The sequence below is a fragment of the Pan paniscus genome, chromosome 9, assembly GCF_029289425.2.
Source record: "Pan paniscus chromosome 9, NHGRI_mPanPan1-v2.0_pri, whole genome shotgun sequence".
In the NCBI taxonomy this organism is placed as follows: Eukaryota; Metazoa; Chordata; class Mammalia; order Primates; family Hominidae; genus Pan; species Pan paniscus.
Genome location: NC_073258.2, coordinates 78,240,889 through 78,265,355, shown reverse-complemented (window position 1 = coordinate 78,265,355; position 24,467 = coordinate 78,240,889). Strand labels below are relative to the sequence as shown.

General features: G+C 39.6%; 1 protein-coding gene across 10 annotated transcripts in view; it reads left to right on the top strand.

The window, feature by feature from the left end:
- PAK1 (p21 (RAC1) activated kinase 1) overlaps positions 1 to 24,173 on the top strand; it is a 151,823-nt gene extending 127,650 nt beyond the window's left edge. For 8 of the 10 annotated variants that reach the window (XM_008960243.5, XM_034933426.3, XM_008960247.6 and 5 more), the window contains 6 exons: positions 2,149 to 2,261; positions 5,315 to 5,432; positions 8,663 to 8,762; positions 9,804 to 10,000; positions 13,200 to 13,337; positions 22,833 to 24,173. In XM_008960243.5, the coding sequence (XP_008958491.1) occupies positions 2,149 to 2,261; positions 5,315 to 5,432; positions 8,663 to 8,762; positions 9,804 to 10,000; positions 13,200 to 13,337; positions 22,833 to 22,919 (753 nt within the window). In that variant the 3' untranslated portion in view covers positions 22,920 to 24,173. Of the gene's footprint in view, positions 1 to 2,148; positions 2,262 to 5,314; positions 5,433 to 8,662; positions 8,763 to 9,803; positions 10,001 to 13,199; positions 13,338 to 20,810; positions 20,860 to 22,832 lie in introns of all 10 variants that reach the window. The other 2 variants (XM_008960250.5, XM_055094712.1) reach the window with 2 other exon arrangements.
- The last annotated feature ends 294 nt before the right edge of the window (positions 24,174 to 24,467 follow it).

Sequence of the window (24,467 nt, the reverse complement as noted above, 5' to 3'; positions counted from 1 at the left end):
AATCACTTGAACCCTGGGGGCAGAGGTTGCAGTGAGCAGAGATTGCCATTGCATTCCAGCCTGGGCAACAGAGCAAGACTCTGTATTAAAAGAAAAAGTAAAAAGAAAAGGACTCCCATGTCCTTCCCTAGCCTCCACGTTAGCCTCTTTCTGCCTCTCCTCCCCTGCTGCTGCCAGCAGTGACCACTGTGTGGTTCGTAAGCAGTGTCCCATCCTCCAAGATGGCATGAGTAACTCAAAAGACATTCTTCTGGCTCCAGTCCTTAATGTGCGTTATAAGGGCTAACTATACTTAATATCTTTAGATCAACATGTTGCTTTTCAAACGTTAGGAAAAACTAATGCTCAGCTGTTATAGACAGCTGCAGCCAGACCAGAAGCCTGACCTAACAGGAAACCCCACTCCAAAGCAATTTTTCCTTACTTGAGGTAGGGAATGGAGGTGGTCAGATTTTTTTACAGAATTACTTCTATTCTAAATGATTAACCTGGTCTCTGCAAGAGACTGTCCATTCTTGACTTGATTAGAGTCAGGCATTTGTCACATAAAAGTTTGAATCATTCCTTCTTTATACTTCTTGCTGCTTCTAGAAAGACAACTTAGTTCTGTTAGATGTTCGTGTTCTTGTCCACTAAGCAGGAAAAAGGAAAAATATCTCTAGAGAATGAACGCTTAGAAAATAATTTAAAGTATACTTCTATGGGATAGAGGAGCCCATTGCCATTTTTTTGTTTGTTTTTATTTAAAAACAAAGTACTTTCCAACCTACTGACTTCTCTCTTGCCGTCTTCCTTTCTACAGACATTTGTTGAGCACCAACTCTATGTGTGTAAAGGCCTGTGTTTGGCATTGAGGGTTCTGGGCTTTCAATCAAGCCCTCAAACCTCTCAATACACACAAACATACACACTAATCATTATACATGATAGCAAGTTGTAAGTTCCATAAGAGAGGGATAAATATGATCTTATAGGGCTTTAAAGAAGGGAAAAGGCATATTGGGTTTGGAGAATGAAGTTTCCTTTGGCCTGATACAAAAAGAGTAAGTAGCTTTTGAATGTATGGAAATGATACAGGCTGTTCCAGATGAAGAGAAGATTCTGAACAAAGGAAGGGGGACTAGATACCAGGGAGAACATGGAGTGTTCTCCATGAACACTCTCCTCTGTGAAGGAATAGAGTTGGAAGTAAGGAAGTAGGGGCCAGATCATGAGAACTTTGAATGTTGTACTGAGAAGCATTTCTAGGCAACCAGGAGCCATTTAAGTTTTTGAACAAGGTTATCAAATGTGTACTGTGGGGGAAAATTAATCTGGCTACACGCACAGGATAACTTGGCATCCCTTTTGAGGGTTCTAATCCTGATTTTGCTATTGAATAGCTATGTATGCAAGTCACATCCTCTCTGAAACACAGTTGCCCCGTCTGTTGAATCATTAGTAATATTTAGCACACAAGGTGTCTTTGAAGATTAAATGAAATAACAAATTTGAGAACACCTTATAATAGTACCTTACACACAGAAGGAATTGATACCAAGTACCTTAGAAACTAACGTATACCGTATATTCATGTTGTCTGGAAATTTGTTTTTATTTCTGTAGATAGAGCTCTCATCCTCCTTTTCTCTTCTTTCTTAACCTGATCAACTCTGATTTATCTTTCTACGCCAGGTTCAGAAAGTCACTTCCCCCTTTATGAAGCCTCTATACCTAGCCAGATTGAAAGCATTCTTGGCTTTTGCTGTATTTTATGTTTCGCTAGCATTTTGTATGAGCCTCTGTTATAGCATCTCTTTTCTGTTGTGACTTTTTAAAAGTATTTTTCTACACCAAAGTTTGATTCTGAAACTTTGATGTGTATCACAGTGACCTGGAGGACTTTTTACATCACAGAGCTTCTGATTTAGCAGATTTGGGATGGGACCCGAGGTTTTTATTTCCAACAAGCTCCCAGATGATGATGATGCTGGCTTGAGACCTCACTTTGAAGACCACTGGTCTACACAGACAAATTGTGAATTACTCGAGGGCTAAGACTGTATCTTACTCATCTTTGTTTCCTGAGTACTTAAGGTCTGGTACTTAGCAGGTGCTCAATAAATGGGAATGACTGTGGTTGCACATTGAATATACTCTTGATTTCAGGTGGCCATTAAGCAGATGAATCTTCAGCAGCAGCCCAAGAAAGAGCTGATTATTAATGAGATCCTGGTCATGAGGGAAAACAAGAACCCAAACATTGTGAACTACTTGGACAGGTATGGAGTGGTGGGTCCCATCAGAGGGAAAGGGCCTTTGGGACTGATTGGTGGCGAAGCTGTTAGAGAAGAGGGCAGTGCCAGCCCTCAGAACTGCCTCCATTTATGAGTCTTCTGTGATGCTGGGCTCTCTGTATGTGACCCTGTGTAATGCTGGACACCTTTATTGCCGGGAAATCCTTCTGTGTTAGGCTGAACTCTACCACCTTGTAGCTTCTAACAGTTGATCCTCTTACTGTTTGTTTTGCCTAAGGGAAACCTACCAGCCCATCTGCCTGAGTCAAACATCTAGGTCCTTAACTCATTTTACATCCCAAATCTTTCCTTATTCTGCTCATCCTCCTGAATAACTTGTTGTTTGTTTATGTTCTCTTAAAATGCAGTGTGCAGAACTAGATGTTTCATTTGAGATCTGACCACTATGGAGAGAGTGGGACTCTTTCTAAACTCAACACAGCTTAATGATTTCATTCTTGTTTTATCTTTTAGGTTGTCTGCTTTGACTCCCAGTAAGTTTGCAGTCAACTAAAATTTCTGGTTTTTTTTTTTTTTTTACGTAAGCTTGCATTAAACTGGAAATGTAGAACTTTTTCACTATCTTCATTAAGTCCCATTTTTATTATTTTAGCCCCTCATTCCAGCTCATCAAAATTTTTTTGCAAAATAGTAATAGTGGTTGTATATAATATTTGTATTGTGCTTTACTTTGTACCAAGCACTTTCATGAACAGTATCTCATTGTGAGGTAGGGTTTTTTAATCCATATTTTACAGACAAGGAAACTGAGGTTTATAGACGTTAATAACTTGTCCAAGAGTAGTAAGCCATAAAACAGCAAAGCAGTGTTTTGAATTTGAATATTCCTAGCACCAATATCTAGCACCTTTCTATTATATCATGTTCTTTTCTCCGATACCTGAAAAAAAAAAAAAGTTAAGCTTCTTGCCCAGGGTTCAGAGACATCATAGGTGGAGGCGAAATTGGACTAAATCTTGGACTCTAATTTCTTTACCTCTTATATTGCATGACCAGCTACCTCTTCCTGTTACTGGTAGATTTCATAAGGGCGCCTTCTTGTTCTGCATCTAAAACACTAGTAAGCTTCAGTTTCCTTAAAGAAGAAAAGAGTTGAACTTTGACATTCCCAACACTATAAAGAATAAAGCCTTCTTCTTTGAGATGGCTGTGTCTCCTTAATGTGGGTCCTGACTGGCTCTGAAGAATCCTCTGAAAGTTAGTACCTTATCATCTCTTTCAGAACTTATTATACAGAGAATATAGCTCATGCAAACTACTGAAGGCGACAGGGGTATTAGATTTTGGTTCAGGATATGGAAAAATGAAAGCTGTCAGTAAGGGTATGGCCTGTCTCACAAAATGGTGAGTTCCCCATCAGTGGATGCATCTACATGATAAAACGATGTTATTGAAGGAATTTGTGTTCTGGGAGTAGGATTAAGAGACTTATGGATTTGTTTATTAATCATATCTTTACTAGTATTCCCAGAGACTTTTACTCTGGAAATTAGAAGTAAATAATGCTATCTTTGCCCTCAAATAGTTCCTGGTCTGGTATAGGAAAAAAAAATACCTCTGTAAGGTCATGGAAGAGGATATTAACCTGAGCATTCAGTGAAGGTGTTGCAAATGAGGGTCTGTGGTTTTTGTGAGATGTCCCAGAGGGGAACTCCATCACATATGGATGAACTCATGGGCAGAACCCTCATGATGTAATCACCTTCCAAAGGCCCCACCTCCTAATAACATTAGTGATTAGATTTTGAACATATAAATTTTGAGGGACACAAACATTCAGACCATAGCAGTTCAAATCCCCATAGTCTTCTCTCTCAAAAGAGATTGTTGAAGAAACACTTAGTCTGTCATGTTTATTAGTCAGGACATTAAAAAATTATAAATCAGAACACAGAGTTTTATGGAAAGAGCTGTCAATTAGTAGTCAAAAAAATAGGATTCAAATCTTACCCTTGCTTGAGTGCATTTGTTAAAATCTTCCAACAGTCTCCACATCTGTCCAGCAGTATTCCCAATATCAGGATGAAGATAAGATGATACCACACAGTTCAAGCCAATGCAAGAAATGTTTTTTTCCAATCCAGCTTCTTTGTCCAAGACTGGCAGAAGACTTTAGGGCTCTAGGCTCACCTTGTTTTTATTTGTCCGATTCTATAGTAAGGAAACATTGACCAGATAGGCTAAGTGACCTTTTTATTTATCGTGTAATAGGGTTGAGTGATCCAACTCCTGAGTGAAACTATCACTTCTAACTCATGTCAGCCCATAATCTCTCTGGGGATATCTTACTAAATGGTAGTCTTGGCTTATCAGAAGGCTTTGGCTCCATAAGCCCTTGCTAAATTCATTCCATTCTTGAACCACAGACACTCAAAGTAGAGGTCAATTGTCAGCATAATGACTATGTATACAACACTTTGCAGCTTTTAAGGGGCTCTTATAAACATTATTTTGTTTAATATTTATAGTTATCTTTTATTTTATTCATTGATTTATTTAGTAAATATTGGCATCTGCTATGCTGGACTCTGAGGATAGAGTCTTGAACAAGACCCAAAACTTGGTCTCATAGATCTCAGATCTGGTAGGACTCTCTGGGAGGTTTAGTAGCTCTCTCTTCTTTGGGTAACATGGACTCTAAATCCTATCTTTGTCAAATGTTTGGATGCTTCTAGAGGTGTGGGAATCATGTCAGTCTTTCTAATTTTAGGATGTCTTCCTTTGTGTTGTGATGAAATATAATTTTATTATATCACTTCAAGCTAGAGATCTTAGTTCTGCCCTTTGGGGCTTCACAGAACATGTATACTTGGTTTTCTCCAGGAGCATCCTTGAGAGATTCAAAGTTAGTGATTCTGTTCCCCAGATTCTGCTTTTCCCCAAAGTAAAGAACCTTTTACTTTACTTTGTGCTAAGACGTAGTTTCACTCTGTGTATATGCTTAGCCTTTGAAACCCAGTGCTATGGCTCAGTGTACTCTGATTGTTCCCTCTCACCCTTTATCTGTATTCCTGCAGTTACCTCGTGGGAGATGAGCTGTGGGTTGTTATGGAATACTTGGCTGGAGGCTCCTTGACAGATGTGGTGACAGAAACTTGCATGGATGAAGGCCAAATTGCAGCTGTGTGCCGTGAGGTAAGGCCAAGGGCCAAGCAGTCTTGGGTAGAAAGCTGCCTCCATATTCCTGTCTCCTGAAGTTCCCTGTACAGTGAGATCTCAGCCTGGGCTCTGTGGAATTGGTAGAAATTAGTGCTGACACTGCTATCATTCCTGTATTGTACCTGTGTTTGTCATTTCTATCACCATGATTTTTTTTTTAACGATAACTTTATTCTACCCATTGTAGAAAAATTATAAAGTACTAGAAAGTATATATTGTAAAAAGTCACTCATAATTCCAGTCTTAAAGATAACCACTTGCCTAAGCACGTTATAATATATTCCTTTATCTCTTTTATCTGGGCATATATTTCAATCATTTTTATTCTGCTTTCTTGCTTTATTTATGTGCTATAAGGAAAATAAAACAGAGTAAGAAGGTAGTGATGGAGGAAGTACTATTTTAGACAAGATAGTCAGGGAAGGTTTTGCTATAGATTTGAGTAAACATCTGAATGATATATAAAAGCAAGCCAGCAAAAATCTAGGGTAAAATACTTCCAGGAAAATAAAAAAAGAAAACAAAGCTCAAATACATACTCCCTTTCTCCTCATTGCTATTAAATGTCTAGAATCGATAATATGCTGATGTAGGAGGGAAAAAAGCCCTCCAGAAGGCCTGGACAGTGTCCTCAGGGAATAACTACATTTCATTTCCATTAGAGCAAGAAGATGAAGGGAATATTCAGAGACATTGAGGATATTGGGTGTTTTGCTGATGACAGACTGGACTTTCTGATGGCCCAATAATGCAAAAGTAATTGCGGTTTTTGCCATTACTTAAAAAAAAAAAAATACCAAAAACCACAATTGCTTTTGCACCAACCTAGTAGAAAAGTTAGGAAATTAGGGGAAGCATAGAAGATGAGATGAGGTTCAGAATTTTGTGGAGATGAGTATAATAGTATGATGGGGGTTTGATGGTGCAAGAGCTGAAGGCATACTGCTGAAATTATGTAGTTATATATTTAATCAGTGTTAAGAAAAATAAAATGTGAAATCAATACTGCCCTAGAAAATAATGGTCCCCTTTGCAAACAACTTTGGGATCTAGAATGTTCACAAGTAATTGGAATTAATTAATGGAATTAATACCAGGCTGGGATTCTTAGGGGTTCTGACTTTTTTTTTGTTCCACTACTAATGCAGTATTTTGTAACCTTCTTTTCATTATCTCCTTCTTAAGGAGGCTTTTTCCTAATCGTACTCCCTGCCATGAAATTGTAATATCACAGATATATAGCTAAGCTGTTTGGGTCATAAACCATTGTAATACCTAAGATTTTTTTTCACCCCACCCCCTTACCCTCAGGAACCAAGTTTCACTAGTGGAGAATACATGCATATGTATACTTTGGGAAATCATTTTGCCTCATTATTAATCTGTAAAATGGAAATTGCAACATTCACACTATATATACCTTAGGGGTGCTATATGGATCAAAAAGCACTTGGAAAAAAATGTTAATGTTATATAATAGATGGTATTACTATTCTTCAGTTCTAATAGAGATCATCTTCTCCTTTTAAAAAATCTTTATTGAGATATAATTCACCCATTTAGAGTATATAATTCACTAGTTTTTAGTATATTCATAGAGTTGTACAACCACCATCATAATGAATTTTAGATCCTTTTTATCACCCCAAAGAGGAAATTAATATCCATTAACAGTCACTCCCCATGTCCCCTGCCCTGACTCTCCCAGCCCTATGTAACCACTAATCTATTTTCTACCTCTGTAGTTTCCCTGTACTGGGCATTTTATATAAATGGAATCATGTAATATTTGCTCTTTTGTAATTGGCTTCTTTTACTTAGCTAGCATTATGTTTCAAAGATTCATCCGTTTTGTAGCATGTATCAGTACCTCATTCCTTTTTATTGCCAAGTAATAGAATGGACATTTGGGTTGTTTCTGTTTTCGGCTGTTATAAAAAATAAAAAATTACTCTATGAACACTTATATACCAGTTTTTGTGTGGAGGTATGTTCTCATTCTCTTGGATATATAACTACAGGTGGATTGCTGGTCATATGGCAACTCTATACTCAACTTTTGAGGAACTGCCAAACTGTTTCCATAGTAGCTGTACTGTTTTACGTTCCTGCCAGCGATGTATGAGGGTTCCAGTTTCTCAAGATAATTCTTTTTCATCATAATTTCTGACATCCTGAGACCTGTTTCTCCACCCTTCTAAGAAGAGCAGCTCTTACATTTTCAGGGAAAATCCAATTCTGGATATTGTTTTATTCTTACTTTAGCCATTGGTATATTCTTAGAAAGTAAAGTATTAGGTTAGGACCATTTAAATAGTATTTTCCTGTTGACTTATATCTTTAGTGTTTTTTAATTGGTAGAAGTTTCTAAAAAATTAGTTTTGGGTCAATGAAATCAAATTATTGATTTAGTAGAAAAGCTGAGATGATCTCATCTGATTCCCACATTTTATAGATGGAAGTCCAGAATTATATAGTCAATGGGGTAGCAGCAGAACCAGGCATTTTAATTGTACCATTGTGTCTCTTTATTACTCATTCTGCCTGCTAAGTATAGGTGTTTTCCAAGATTCTTCTCTTTCTCCTTTACCCTTTGCCGGGTTCAACCATTTTTATAACTTAAACAAAAATCATCTCTTCCCAAATGACTTGTAAATATTTACCACTGTATGGAACCTAAGATTCATAAATTAAGTTGCCTACCGGACATTTGTCTTCAGATGTCAAATTCAGCATATCCAAAATAGTACAAAATATCTCCTCACCAAAATAAGATTATCCTGCTAACTTACTGCTTCTAGTATCACTTCCATATGTCTGCTTCCTCAAATATGACCCTTATTTGTTGTTTTCCTCCGGTCTGTCATTATAAGATCCTTTCCATTTTTCTTCAGTAATTTCTCTTGGGCCTTAGGTCCTTTACCAAGGATCTAATTTTAAAAAAAAATTACATTGGAGGAACTCCTTTACTTAAAAAAACTATTTTAAGGTGAAAGGCAGCATGGAGTGTTAAAAGAATGTTTAGCTAGGAGATGGAAGACTTGTTTCTAGATCTGGCGATTGATTTGGGGCAAGTCCTTTTACTCACTGGGGCCTTACTTCCTTTATTTTAAAGTGAAGAGGTTGTATTAGTTGATTTTCTATTAAGTCTTCTGTATTATATGTATGTCCTTTCTTTCTCCCCCTGCCCACACCACTTCAATAGTGTCTGCAGGCTCTGGAGTTCTTGCATTCGAACCAGGTCATTCACAGAGACATCAAGAGTGACAATATTCTGTTGGGAATGGATGGCTCTGTCAAGCTAAGTAAGTAGGAGCCTTAGGAATGATAATACTTCTCTGCCTGTGGGGCCCTGTCTCCTGTGAGATGGTCATCATATAATAGTAACTACGACACTCACCAAAGGGTCTTTATGATTTCATGGGATATGAGGGCTGTTTTATATTTTCTGTATTAATCATAGGATATCATTTCATTATTTTTTCATTCATTTATACATTTAACAACAACCACAAAAAACTTTGCTGAATGGTTACTCTGTGCTAGGTCCTGTGATGGGCACTGAGAGTACATTTTCCCTACCTTCTCAATCTAGTATGGAAAACGTGTAATAGATAATTAGAAAAAAGAGTTTTGTATAATTTCTTTCATTCAGTTATTCAGCAAACTTTTATTGAATGTCTAGTACATGCTGGTCCTTCTAGGGATATGAGGACAAGTAAGAAGACATAATCCGTACTCTCAAAGGCTTCCTAATTTAAATAAATTTATAATTGCAATATAATGTAAAAACCATGGCAGGTAGAGCATTTTGTTCAAAGGTGTAAAGACCAGTAGACCAGACAAACAGGCTGTGTCATGGGTGGATGGGCAGTTTATGGAAGGACTGCTAGCAGCCCTGGGTCTGGGGCATAAAAACAGGGCCATGCCTAGTCATAGGTGATTGGGGTTTAAATCAAGGACTCGTGCCCAAGGAATAAGACAAGGACCTAGTCGCCAGATTTGGGATTATGGGAATGGTTTTTCAAGAACAAAGCAGAATTGGGATGAGCAATCAAGACCAAAATGGGCAGCTTGGACTTTAACACTAAGTCCCCTGGTTTGAGGAGAAGTAGGAGGCCAGAGATGGTGTTTCTTATATTCCTTCTATTTCTCTTCAGGGTTCAATAGGAAATAGGCTAGGAGCTAGACATGAAGGTGGTAGTCAAGTGACTTTGGAGAGACAAAGGATAGCAGAGCTGGAAGCCAGGCGGATCTTGTCACCTATGTGTAGGTACACAGTCAACACTTACTGAAGTGAGTGTATATCCTAAATGTATGTTCTTTCTCTTATTTTTCTTTTCTAGCTGACTTTGGATTCTGTGCACAGATAACCCCAGAGCAGAGCAAACGGAGCACCATGGTAGGAACCCCATACTGGATGGCACCAGAGGTTGTGACACGAAAGGCCTATGGGCCCAAGGTTGACATCTGGTCCCTGGGCATCATGGCCATCGAAATGATTGAAGGGGAGCCTCCATACCTCAATGAAAACCCTCTGAGAGTGAGTGTTACCAGTTCTATTTCAAGTTATTTGGGCTGTTGTGTCTAGTCCCAGGAAATAAGAATCCAGGGTGTTCTCTGTGGTTTTCAACCTGGAGATCCCTTTTCTGGATACAACCAGTCACTGTTGAACTTAAAGTATAAATGGTCAAAGAAAAGGAATATTAGAAGTCACTCATTCATTTATTCAACAATTATTTGAGTCCCTGTCAAGTGCAAGAAACTATTCTAATGAAAATAAAATAAATTAATATGTAGTAACAGATGGTAAATGCTGTGAGAAAAAGCAAAGTAAGGGAGTTAACAGAGTAATGGAGGAACAGGTGTGCTATTTTAGAGTAGAGAGGGAAGTTCTCTCTTATAAGTTATTTTATTCTGCAGAGTTGGGAAGTCATTAGAGGGTTTTGAGCTGAGGAGTAATGTGATCTGATTTATGTTTTAAACAGATCATTTTGGCCGCTTTTATGGAAAATAGACTGCGAGAGACTTGTAATAGTTCAGAGTGGTGGTGTCTTGGTAGGAGTGGAAGTGAGAAGTGGTCAGATTCAGGAAATTAAAGGACTAGCTGACAAGATGAACTGAATATTAGAGAAAGAGGAATCAGCAATGACTACAAGATTTCTGGTCTGAATTGCTGAAAAAATTCAGTTGCCATCTGTTGAAATGGTGAAGAGCATACTTAAGTTGGGTAATAAAGAGTTGGCTTTGAATGTGCTGATTTGAAGTGTTAATTGGACATTTAAGTGGAGCTGGAGTAGAGTTTGGCTTAAGAGTCTGGAGTTCAAGGGTGAGAAGTCAGGACTATAAACATAAATTTATTAGTAGATAATATATAGTTGGTATATATAGTAGGTAGATGAGATCACTCACCTAGGGAATGAGTACAGTTAAAGAAAAGAGATTTGAGTACTGAGCTCTAGGTTATTCCACTGTTTACAGGTTGGAAGAACTAGCAAAGTAGACCAAGGAGTGGCCTTTCTAGTGTGAGAGAACAGGGAAGTGTCTTGGAGGTGAAGTGTCCTGGAGATGAAGAGAACAGTGTGCTTCCCGAAGGAGGAGGAGGGTAGATTATGTGTCAAATGTGATCGATAGGTTAAGATGAGACTGAGAAATGAACATTGGATTTGCCAATGTAGAGGTTCTTAATGACCTTAACAATCAGTTATCAGTAGAGAGATGGGGATGAAAGTCTAATTAAATTCATGAAAGTGGAAGAAGAGGACATTGAGATGGCATGTATAAACAGGTTTTTTTTTCTCTTAAAGGAATTTTGCTGGGAAGGGTAACAAAAATGGAGCACTATCTTAAAATGGAGTCAAGGGAGGGTTTTTCTAAAAGATGATGTCTGTGTGCTAATGGGAATGATTTAGTGGAGAGGAGGAAAATGGTCATGTACAAGAAGGAAGTGACAACCATAGAAGTGATATCCTTAAGTCGATGAGAGGGGTTCGATCAAGTACTGAAGTAAAGGACATTAGATTAGCATGGAGAATTTATCCCTTGTAACAGAGCATCTCAACACAGGTGCAAATAGGTTGGTAATCTTGGTGTGGGCAAATGTGAAATTTATTCTGATTGCTTTTATTTTCTCATTTATTCCCACCTCCCATCCAGTGCAGGAATTCCCTGTGCACTGTTGCTGGTAGGTGGTCATCTACATGCTCATGTCATCCTTGAATATCTCTGATTATTGGAAATTGCTTCAGTGCACCAAACTGAAACTACCTTCTGTAGTTTCTATCCTTTGGTCCCAGCTTTGCCTCTGACTCCACATACAACATACTCTTCCCTCCCTTAGAACGGCCTTGCAGATATTTGAAGATGATAATTGCTGGGATATGTTGGAAATAAGACAGAATGATCCTAGACATAGACATATTTTTATTTTTATTTTATTTTTTTTTTTGAGATGGAGTCTCACTCTGTCACCCAGGCTGGAGTGCAATGGTGTGATCTCAGCTCACCGCAACCTCCACCTCCCAGGTTCAAGCGATTCTCCTGCCTCAGCCTCCTGAGTAGCTGGGATTACAGGCACCTGCCACCATGCCCAGCTAAGTTTTGTATTTTTAGTAGAGACCACATTTCGCCATATTGGTCAGGCTGTTCTCGATGGTCTCGAACTCCTGACCTCAGGTGATCCACCCACCTCAGCCTCCCAAAGTGCTGGGATTACAGGAGTGATCCACCACGCCCGGCCCTAGACATATCTTTTTATGTTTCCGGACCTTATCTGTGAAGTGAAGATGATAAGTCTTGCCCTATTACCCAGAGTTAATTGTGGCCATTAAATTAGACAGTGCTTATGTAAGTACTCTTTGAATTAAGTGCTGAGTGCTTGTAAAGATTTAGTCTTACTGTTTTTCTTTACCTTTCCCAGGAGACGCTTCATTTAGGGGACTAGGGTGGCAACAGTTTTCACTTATATTCCTCTCCTGCTAGAAGAGATCAGTTCTTGGATGACTGAGGTGAAGGCACCAGGAATAATTTCTGCCAGCAGCTGGGCAGATGTTTAACTCAACAGGCTAAATGGATAATAAACCCTTCAGATGTATAAGCAAGAATAATAATAAAGCCAGGCACAGTGACTCACGCCTGTAATTCCAGCACTTTGGGAGGTTGAGGCAGGCGGATCACTTGAGTCTAGGAGTTTGAGACCAGCCAGGCCAACATGGTAAAACCCCGTCTCTACTAAAAATACGAAAAGCAGTCGGGTGTAGTGGCTGGTGCCTGTAATCCCAGCTACTTGGGAGGCTGAGTCAGGAGAATTGCTTGAACCTGGGAGGTGGAGGTTGCAGTGAGCCAAGATCGTGCCACTGCACTCCAGCCTGGGTGACAGAGCAAGACTCCATCTCAAAAAAAAAAAAAAAAAAAAAAAAGAAGAAGAATAAACCCTTAGGTCTGTAACATATTTCATAAGTTTACAAAGTACTTTCAAATACACTATCTTATTTTATTTTTACAGACATGTGAGATGGGCATTATCATCATCCCTACTTTACAGACAGGGAAGTTGTACATAGTCCCATGGCCTTTAAATGTTCAACCTGATCCTTAGGTCATACTCTTTCCAGTATATATACACAGCTGCTACTTTGCATCCTAGAGCATAAAGCAGCTGACCATATTTCTAGAACTTGTATATGGGGAACAAAAGAGAGCCTCAGTTGGAGCTCAAGGTGATTCACCATTTTTATTGCCAGGCCTTGTACCTCATTGCCACCAATGGGACCCCAGAACTTCAGAACCCAGAGAAGCTGTCAGCTATCTTCCGGGACTTTCTGAACCGCTGTCTCGAGATGGATGTGGAGAAGAGAGGTTCAGCTAAAGAGCTGCTACAGGTAACTGTCCTTATGCAGGGAAGCACCTAATTCAGGGAATCACTAAACCAGGCCTTTTTTACTTCATGTTTGTAAGGTACTGGATATTATAGAACTAGGCTTCTCTTCTACCACTTCCTACACTCACTCTGTTCCTACTGCCCTTTTATCCCTGGGCCTTTGCTCATTTATTTTCTTAGCCTTTCTCAGCCTGTTAAAACTCTACACGTTCTCCTAGGCTCAGTTTACAATCTATTTTCTGAGCACCTATTGAGCTTTGCTTGTAGCTTTTTTGCTTGCTTCCTTCCTTCCTTTCCTTTCTTCTTCCTTTCCCTTTCCTTCCCTTCCTTTCCCTTCCCTTCCCTTCCCTTCCCCTCCCCCCCTCCCCCTCCCCCTCCCTTCCCCTCCCTCCCCTTCCCCTCCCTCCCCTCTCCCTCCCTCCCCTCCCCCTCCCCTCCCCCCTCCCCTCCCCCTCCCCCTCCCCTCCCCCTCCTCTCCCCCTCCCCTCCCCTTCCCTTCCCTTCCCTTTCCCCCTCCTCTTCCCTCTCCCCCTTCCTCTCGCGCCCCACAGGGTCTCACTCTGTCGCCCAGGCAGGAGTGTGCAATGGTGTGATTTTGTCTCACTGCAGTCTTCCTCTCCTGGGTTCACTCAAGTGATCTTCCCACCTCAGCCTCCCAGGTAGCTCAGACTACAGGTGCACGCCACCATACCTGGCTAGTTTTTTAAAAACTTTTTTGTAGAGACGGGGTTTTGCTATGTTGGCCATGCATGGTCTCAAATTCCTGGGTTCAAGCGATCTGCCCACTTCGCTTTCCCAAAGTGCTGGGACTACAGGCATGGGCCACCATGACCAGCCTGCTTGTATCTTTCATTAGCACTTCCTTTGTTCTGTTTGAATTAGTCTGGCAGAGTTTGTTTGAGTCTTGTTGAGAAACGGGTCTCTGACACCCAAATCTTACACAACTTATATTTTGCTGGGATTAGCTCAAAGGATACATTTTTAGCAAAGGAACATAAGTTTATTTTATTTTATTTATGTTTTATTTTTCTTTCTTTTTTTTAATTCTTTTTTTTTACATTTTATTATTATTATACTTTAAGTTTTAGGGTACATGTGCACAACGTGCAGGTTTGTTACATATGTATACATGTACCATGTTGGTGTGCTGTACCCATTAACTCATCATTTAGCATTAGGTATATCTCCTAATGCTATCCCTCCACCCTCCCCCCACCCCACAACAGTCCCGGGTGTGTGATGTTCCCCTTCCTGTGTCCATGTGTTCTCATTGTTCATTTCCTACCTATGAGTGAGAACATGCAGTGTTTGGTTTTTTGTCCTTGCAATAGTTTGCTGAGAATGATGGTTTCCAGTTTCATCCATGTCCCTGCAAAGGACATGAACTCATCATTTTTTATGGCTGCATAGTACTCCATGGTGTATATGTGCCACATTTTCTTAATCCAGTCTATCGTTGTTGGACATTTAGGTTGGTTCCAAGTCTTTGCTGTTGTGAATAGTGCCACTATAAACATACGTGTGCATGTGTCTTTACAGCAGCATGATTTATAATCTTTTGGGTATATACCCAGTAATGGGATGGCTGGGTCAAATGGTATTTCTAGTTCTAGATCCCTGAGGAATTGCCACACTGACTTCCACAATGGTTGAACTAGTTTACAGTCCCACCAACAGTGTAAAAGTGTTCCTATTTCTCCACATCCTCTCCAGCATGTGTTGTTTCCTGACTTTTTAATGATTGCTATTCTAACTGGTGTGAGATGGTATCTCATTGTGGTTTTGATTTGCATTTCCCTGATGGCCAGTGATGATGAGCATTTTTTATGTGTTTTTTGGCTACGTAAATGTCTTCTTTTGAGAAGTGTCTGTTCATATCCTTCACCCACTTTTTGATGGGGTTGTTTGTTTTTTTCTTGTTAATTTGTTTGAGTTCGTTGTAGATTCTGGATATTAGCCCTTTGTCAGATGAGTAGGTTGCAAAAGTTTTCTCCCATTCTGTAGGTTGCCTGTTCACTCTGATGGTGGTTTCTTTTGCTGTGCAGAAGCTCTTGAGTTTAATTAGATCCCATTTGTCAATTTTGGCTTTTGTTGCCATTGCTTTTGGTGTTTTAGACATGAAGTCCTTGCCCATGCCTATGTCCTGAATGGTATTGCCTAGGTTTTCTTCTAGGGTTTTTATCGTTTTAGGTCTAACATTTAAGTCTCTAATCCATCTTGAATTAATTTTTGTATAAGGTATAAGGAAGGGATCCAGTTTCAGCTTTCTACATATGGCTAGCCAGTTTTCCCAGCACCATTTATTAAATAGGGAATCCTTTCCCCATTGCTTGTTTTTGTCACGTTTGTCAAAGATCAGATAGTTGTAGATATGCGGCGTTATTTCTGAGGGCTCTGTTCGGCTCCATTGGTCTATATCTCTGTTTTGGTACCAGTACCATGCTGTTTTGGTTACTGTAGCCTTGTAGTATAGTTTGAAGTCAGGTAGTGTGATGCCTCCAGCTTTGTTCTTTGGGCTTAGGATTGACTCGGCGATGCGGGCTCTTTTTTGGTTCCATATGAACTTTAAAGTAGTTTTTTCGAATTCTGTGAAGAAAGTCATTGGTAGCTTGATGGGGATGGCATTGAATCTATAAATTACCTTGGGCAGTATGGCCATTTTCACGATATCGATTCCTCCTACCCACGAGCATGGAATGTTCTTCCATTTGTTTGTATCCTCTTTTATTTCATTGAGCAGTGGTTTGTAGTTCTCCTTGAAGAGGTCCTTCACATCCCTTGTAAGTTGGATTCCTAGGTATTTTATTCTCTTTGAAGCAATTGTGAATGGGAGTTCACTCATGATTTGGCTCTCTGTTTGTCTGTCATTGGTGTATAAGAATGCTTGTGATTTTTGTACATTGATTTTGTATCCTGAGACTTTGCTGAAGTTGCTTATCAGCTTGAGGAGATTTTGGGCTGAGACGATGGGTTTTTCTAAATATACAATCATGTCATCTGCAAACAGGGACAATTTGACTTCCTTTTTTCCTAATTGAATACCCTTTATTTCCTTCTCCTGCCTGATTGCCCTGGCCAGAACTTCCAACACTATGTTGAATAGGAGTGGTGAGAGAGGGCATCCCTGTCTTGTGCCAGTTTTCAAAGGGAATGCTTCCAGTTTTTGCCCATTCAGTATGATATTGGCTGTGGGTTTGTCATAGATAGCTCTTATTATTTTGAGTTACGTCCCATCAATACCTAATTTATTGAGAGTGTTTAGCATGAAGGGTTGTTGAATTTTGTCAAAGGCCTTTTCTGCATCTATTGAGATAATCGTGGTTTTTGTCTTTAGTTCTGTTTATACATTGGATTACATTTATTGATTTGCGTATGTTCAACCGGCTTTGCATCCCAGGGATGAAGCCCACTTGATCATGGTGGATAAGCTTTTTGATGTGCTGCTGGATTCGATTTGCCAGTATTTTACTGAGGATTTTTGCATTGATGTTCATCAAGGATATTGGCTAAAATTCTCTTTTTTTGTTGTGTCTCTGCCAGGCTTTGGTATCAGGATGATGCTGGCCTCATAAAATGAGTTAGGGAGGATTCCCTCTTTTTCTGTTGATTGGAATAGTTTCAGAAGGAATGCTACCAGCTCCTCCTTGTACCTCTGGTAGAATTCGGCTGTGAATCCGTCTGGTCCTGGACTTTTTTTGGTTGGTAAGCTATTGATTATTGCCTCAATTTCAGATCCTCTTATTGGTCTATTCAGAGATTCAGCTTCTTCCTGGTTTAGTCTTGGGAGGATGTATGTGTCGAGGAATTTATCCATTTCTTCTAGATTTTCTAGTTGATTTGCATAGAGGTGTTTATAGTATTCTCTGATGGTAGTTTGTATTTCTGTGGGCTTGGTGGTGATATCCCCTTTATCATTTTTGATTGTGTCTATTTGATTCTTCTCTCTTTTCTTCTTTATTAGTCTTGCTAGTGGTCTATCAATTTTGTTGATCCTTTCAAAAAACCAGCTCCTGGATTCATTAATTTTTTGAAGGGTTTTTTGTGTCTCTATTTCCTTCAGTTCTGCTCTGATCTTAGTTATTTCTTGCCTTCTGCTAGCTTTTGAATGTGTGTGCTCTTGCTTTTCTAGTTCTTTTAATTGTGATGTTAGGGTGTCAATTTTAGATCTTTCCTGCTTTCTCTTGTGGGCATTTAGTGCTATACATTTCCCTCTACACACTGCTTTGAATGTGTCCCAGAGATTCTGGTATGTTGTCTTTGTTCTCGTTGGTTTCAAAGAACATCTTTATTTCTGCCTTCATTTCATTATTTACCCAGTAGTCATTCGGGAGCAGGTTGTTCAGTTTCCATGTAGTTGAGCGGTTTTGAGTGAGTTTCTTAATCCTGAGTTCTAGTTTGATTGCACTGTGGTCTGAGAGACAGTTTGTTATAATTTCTGTTCTTTTACATTTGCTGAGGAGTGCTTTACTTCCAACTATGTGGTCAATTTTGGAGTAGGTGTGGTGTGGTGCTGAAAAGAATGTATATTCTGTTGATTTGGGGTGGAGAGTTCTGTAGATGTCTATTAGGTCCTCTTGTTGCAGAGCTGAGTTCAATTCCTGGGTATCCTTGTTAACTTTCTGTCTTGTTGATCTGTCTAATGTTGACAGTGGGGTGTTAAAGTCTCCCATTATTATTGTGTTGGAGTCTAAGTCTCTTTGTAGGTCACTAAGGACTTGCTTTATGAATCTGGGTGCTCCTGTATTGGGTGCATATATATTTAGGATAGTTAGCTCTTGTTGTTGAATTGATCCCTTTACCATTATGTAATGGCCTTCTTTGTCTCTTTTGATCTTTGTTGGTTTAAAGTCTGTTTTATCAGAGACTAGGATTGCAATCCCTGCCTTCTTTTGGTTTCCATTTGCTTGGTAGATCTTCCTCCATCCCTTTATTTTGAGCCTATGTGTGTCTCTGCACGTGAGATGGGTTTCCTGAATACAGCACACTGGTGATTCTTGACTCTTTATCCAATTTGCCAGTCTGTGTCTTTTAATTGGAGCATTTAGCCCATTTACGTTTAAAGTTAATATTGTTATGTGTGAATTTGATCCTGATGTTAGCTGGTTATTTTGCTCGTTAGTTGATGTAGTTTCTTCCTAGCCTTGATGGTCTTTACAATTTGGCATGTTTTTGCAGTGGCTGGTACTGGTTGTTCCTTTCCATGTTTAGTGCTTCCTTCAGGAGCTCTTGTAAGACAGGCCTGGTGGTGACAAAATCTCTCAGCATTTGCTTGTCTGTAAAGGATTTTATTTCTCCTTCACTTATGAAGCTTAGTTTGGCTGGATAGGAAATTCTGGGTTGAAAATTCTTTTCTTTAAGAATGTTGAATATTGGTCCCCACTCTTCTGGCTTGTAGAGTTTCTGCTGAGAGATCAGCTTTTAGTCTGATGGGCTTCCCTTTGTGGGTAACCCGACCTTTCTCTCTGGCTGCCCTTAACATTTTTTCCTTCATTTCAACTTTGGTGAATCTGACAATTATGTGTCTTGGAGTTGCTCTTCTCGAGGAGTATCTTTGTGGCATTCTCTGTATTTCCTGAATGTGAATGTTGGCCTGCCTTGCTAGATTGGGGAAGTTCTCCTGGATAATATACTGCAGAGTGTTTTCCAACTTGGTTCCATTCTCCCCGTCACTTTCAGGTACAACAATCAGACGTAGATTTGGTCTTTTCACATAGTCCCATATTTCTTGGAGGCTTTGTTCGTTTCTTTTTATTCTTTTTTCTCTAAACTTCTCTTCTCGCTTCATTTCATTCATTTCGTGTTCCATCACTGATACCCTTTCTTCCAGTTGATCGCATTGGCTCCTGAGGCTTCTGCATTCGTCACGTAGCTCTCGTGCCTTGGTTTTCAGCTCCATCAGGTCCTTTAAGGACTTGTCTGCATTGATTATTCTTGTTATCCATTCATCTTATTTTTTTTCAAAGCTTTTAACTTCTTTGCCATTGATCCAAATTTCCTCCTGTAGCTCGGAGTAGTCTGATCATCTGAAGCCTTCTTTCAACTCGTCAGAGTCATTCTCCATCCAGCTTTGTTCCGTTGCTGGTGAGGAGCTGCGTTCCTTTGGAGGAGGAGAGGCGCTCTGATTTTTAGAGTTTCCAGTTTTTCTGCTCTGTTTTTTCGAGACAGGATCTCTCTCTGTTGCCCAGGCTGGAGTGCAGGGCGCAATCATGGCTCACTGTAGCCTCAACCTCCCCAGGTTCTGCTGATCTTCCCACTTCAGCCTCCAGAGTAGCTGGGACTATAGGCATGCACCACCATACCTGCCTAATTTTTCTATTTTTTGTAAAGACAGGGTTTTGCCATGTTGCTCAGGTTGGGCTCAAACGATCTGCCCACCACAGTCTCCCAAAGTGCTGGAATTACAGGCATGGCATCAGCCACCATGCCCATCCATGGAACATAAGTTTAGAAGATAATTAGTGAGTGTGGCTTTTGGAGTCTTTACACTTTATTCATTGGAAATCCTCAGATAATGGCAATGATACTCTACTTATTGAGAGTGAGATTTTGCCAGTTTGTGGGGAAACCCGGAGTCAGGGGTTTACTAGGCCTTTTATACTCCTGCCTGCCTAATCCTGATAATTTTATATGGTTGCAAAAATTGCCTTTAGCAGGCCGCATCATTTGTATTTAACATATATGTTTCAAGTACAATTTCTTATAACTAGTGTTCTTTTATTGTATTGCCCACTAGTGATCTAATAGTAAGTATCACATGCAACTTTATGAAGGCATGCACTGTCATTTGCTTTCGTATTATGAAGCCCAGAAGTGACAGAGCAGGGCAGGGCAGGGCAGGACCTAGCATACTGCCCTGTGTTAATTATGAATCTCTTTCCTATTGGATTATAACCTCTATTTTGTTAATCCCTGAGTCTCATGTTTTACCTAGGACCTGACTCAGGATAGGTACTCAAAATATATTTATTGAATTGAATGAAATTACTGGAAGAACCCACATTGGAATATCACCCTCTGGAACATACTTAGCATGTCTTTGTAATTGAGGTTACTGATTATGGCGTACTGGCCTATTAGATATGAGATCTGGGTTCTGCCAAGTATAACCCATTAGTCTCTAGTATCTGTTGGAACTAAAAGTCTCTTAGTACAATGTAGGACCCCTTTTGCTGTTCATGAGAGTTGTATTCTGGAAACTGTGGGCACTGGGAAATGTGTAAATACTATATGCTAAGCCTGCGATTAGTAAAGATACCATTCTTAATTAAATACCAAATTATAGTTCTTGAAAGGCTAGTGACCTCTAAAGTTTTCTTCCTGATATAGTAATATAACTAGTAATAAATGTGTTATATTGAATCTTTACCATATTTTAGGCACTAAACACTTTATATATTTAGGCACTAAGCACTTTATATATTGTCCTTCACAACAAGTCTGTGAGTCATAGGTTCTATTATTCTCATTTTTACAGGTGAGAAAACTGAGGTTTCAAGTGTTTAGTAACTTTTCCATGATAGCTGGTAAGTAGCAGATCCAGGATTTCAGCCTGTTTGGCTCTCAAGTGTGTATGCTCTTGGCCACTGCTCTTAATAGGCTCAAAGAGTATCACAACTGGAAGCCCTTAGGGCTCATCTAGTCTGTTTTGTTTATTAGACAGAGAAGGAAACTGAGGCCTCCCAATTCGATGTTGGATCATGCTGCTCTCAACTTAGGGGAATTGCAGAAACATGTGATCTGAGAAAGCTGGCTTTTTAACTTGTTGGTGTACATTGTAAATATTGAAAACCATGACTTTGAGAATCACAAATCATAAAAACTTCACATCTGTTTCTCCTGTGAGAACACACTTATAGACAGAAATACATAGAATGATATATATTGGAATTCATATCTTCATGATTTAGCTAGGATCTTTTATTCCTTTCATAGTAATAGTACGTTCTTATTCTCAGTAGCTCTTTATACTATCTCTGTCCCAACAGAAGTTGCAGCAATTCTCAGCAAAGAATATTAGTATATATGTTTCTCTCTCTTTCTCTTTCTCTCTCTCTCTGTCTCTCTCTCTCTCTGTGTGTGTGTGTGTGTGTGTGTGTGTGTGTATACATATATACAATATGACTAATCAAGGGAATTGTAAGTATGGCAGAAGAATCAGATATGCTCATGTGAGTTGAGTAGTTATGCTTAGAGGTCAAATCTGGTTTTCAATTTCCTGGTAGCCAGGGCAGAAAAGGAAATGTGATAGCTCCTATATTTTTTATCAATAGAAGAACATCCTACAGCTTTAAGACACAAAGCTTTTTTACTACTAAATGTTTAAAAAGAAAAAAAAGCACCATTTTTAAGAGGCTCTGAGAATTACATAAGGAATTGTTAGACCAGGCACGGTGGCTCATGCCTGTTATCCCAGCACTTTGGGAGGCTGAGGCCAGTGGATCAGTTGAGGTCAGGAGTTTGAGACCAGCCTGGACAGTATGGCAAAACCCCGTCTCTACTAAAAATACAAAAATTAGCCAGGTGTGGTGGCGGGCGCCTGTAGTCCCAGCTATTCGGGAGGTTGAGGCAGGAGAATTGCTTGAACCCAGGAGGCGGAGGTTGCAGTGAGCCGAGACTGCACCACTGCACTCCAGCCTGGGCAACAGAGTGAGACTCCGTCTCAAAAAAAAAAAAAAAAAAAAAAAAAGGAATTGCTTTCTGTAACAGTTTTACTGAAAATTTAGATGCAATTTTCATATAATGTTTTCTCCTAAATAGTCATTAAATGTTGAAGGTATGGCCCAAAGTACAGCCCAGTGAAAGTGATTTGGGAAAGGACCAAGCTACTGAACTTTTTACTGAATGATTAGCATTATTGGATTTGAGGATAGAACAATAAATTCCTAGATCAATGCTCCTAAAATGCAGTATTGCGATATACTACTGGGTCATGATCTATTAATACCTTCCCCAGAGGTAATTATTATTCTGATTATCACCATGGTTAGGCTTACCTCGGAAGAAATGAAATAATACAATATGAACTTGCTTGTCTGGCTTCTTTCCCTTAATGTGTCTGTGAGATTCAACCCATTTGTCAGTGTACCAATTACTTATTGTATTGCTGTGTAATTTTCTGTATAGTATTATATGAATATAACACTATTCATTTTTCCATTCTCTTGGACATTTGGGTTCTTTCTGGTTATTGGCTATTATAAGCAAATCTTTTATGAACATTTCTGTGTATATCTTTTGGTGGCTATACAAACTAATTTCTCTTGGGAATATACCTAGGATTGGAATTACTAGAGTATAGGTAGATGTATGTTTATCTGTAAGTAGATGCTGCCAGTTTTCCAAAGTGGTCTGTTTTAAGATGTCCTTCAATTTGGGGATGATCAGAAGCTTTCCACACAGCACCCTTTACAAACAAAGATGCCTTTATGTCTTGTAATGGTTACTGGGGAAGAATGTTAAATAGTCATGTGTCTTTTGCTATTTTTCTCCTTTCTAGCATCAATTCCTGAAGATTGCCAAGCCCCTCTCCAGCCTCACTCCACTGATTGCTGCAGCTAAGGAGGCAACAAAGAACAATCACTAAAACCACACTCACCCCAGCCTCATTGTGCCAAGCCTTCTGTGAGATAAATGCACATTTCAGAAATTCCAACTCCTGATGCCCTCTTCTCCTTGCCTTGCTTCTCCCGTTTCCTGATCTAGCACTCCTCAAGACTTTGATCCTTGGAAACCGTGTGTCCAGCATTGAAGAGAACTGCAACTGAATGACTAATCAGATGATGGCCATTTCTAAATAAGGAATTTCCTCCCAATTCATGGATATGAGGGTGGTTTATGATTAAGGGTTTATATAAATAAATGTTTCTAGTCTTCCATGTGTCAAAATCCTCACCTCCTTCATAACCATCTCCCACAATTAATTCTTGACTATATAAATTTATGGTTTGATAATATTATCAATTTGTAATCAATTGAGATTTCTTTAGTGCTTGCTTTTCTGTGACTGAACTGCCCAGACACCTCATTGTACTTGAAAACTGGAACAGCTTGGGAATGCCATGGGGTTTGATAATCTGCCAGGGACATGAAGAGGCTCAGCTTCCTGGACCATGACTTTGGCGCAGCTGATCCTGACATGGGAGAACCACATTTTTCTTTGTGTGTGCTTCTAGCAGCTGTTTGGGAGGACCTTGACCCAATAGTGTTCCCATGCTGTTTCTTGTGAAATGCTCTCGGCTATGTAGCAGCTTTTGATTCCCTGCATACCCTAGGCTGCTGCCCCTATCCTGTCCCTTGTTTATAACATTGAGAGGTTTTCTAGGGCACATACTGAGTGAGAGCAGTGTTGAGAAGTCGGGGAAAATGGTGACTACTTTTAGAGCAAGGCTGGGCATCAGCACCTGTCCAGCTCTACTTGTGTGATGTTTCAGGAACTCAGCCCCTTTTTCTGCCTAGGATAAGGAGCTGAAAGATTAACTTGGATCTTCTAATGGTCCAAATCTTTTGGTCACAATAAAGAGTCTCCAAATTAGAGACTGTATGTTAGTTCTGGATGGATTTGGTGGCCTGACATGATACCCTGCCAGCTGTGAGGGGACCCCGTTTTTAAGATGCATGGCCAAGCTCTCTGCAAATGGAAATGCTTACACTGGGTGTTGGGGATGTTTGCTACCTCCTGCTATTTTTGTGGTTTTGGTTCTCCCACTATGGTAGGACCCCCGGCCAGCATTGTGGCTTGTCATGTCAGCCCCATTGACTACCTTCTCATGCTCTGAGGTACTACTGCCTCTGCAGCACAAATTTCTATTTCTGTCAATAAAAGGAGATGAAAATATTCTATTGGAGTATGCCTTTCTTTTTTCTCTTCGTTTTTTCTTTCCTTTTCTAATTTTTTATATGAAATAATGAGTAGTTTCTTCCTGAACCATTTGAGAGTGGTAAGTTGCAGATAGAATGCCCCTTTACCACTATATACCTGAATGTGTATTCTTTCTTTTTAACACTTTTATTTTAAATATAAATTAAGAGAAATGGGCCAAAACCATTTGTATTGTTTAAAGAATAATTATAAACACACTTGTATCCACCAAATCAAGAAATGGAACACTGACAGTAAGAACCTTCTCTATCT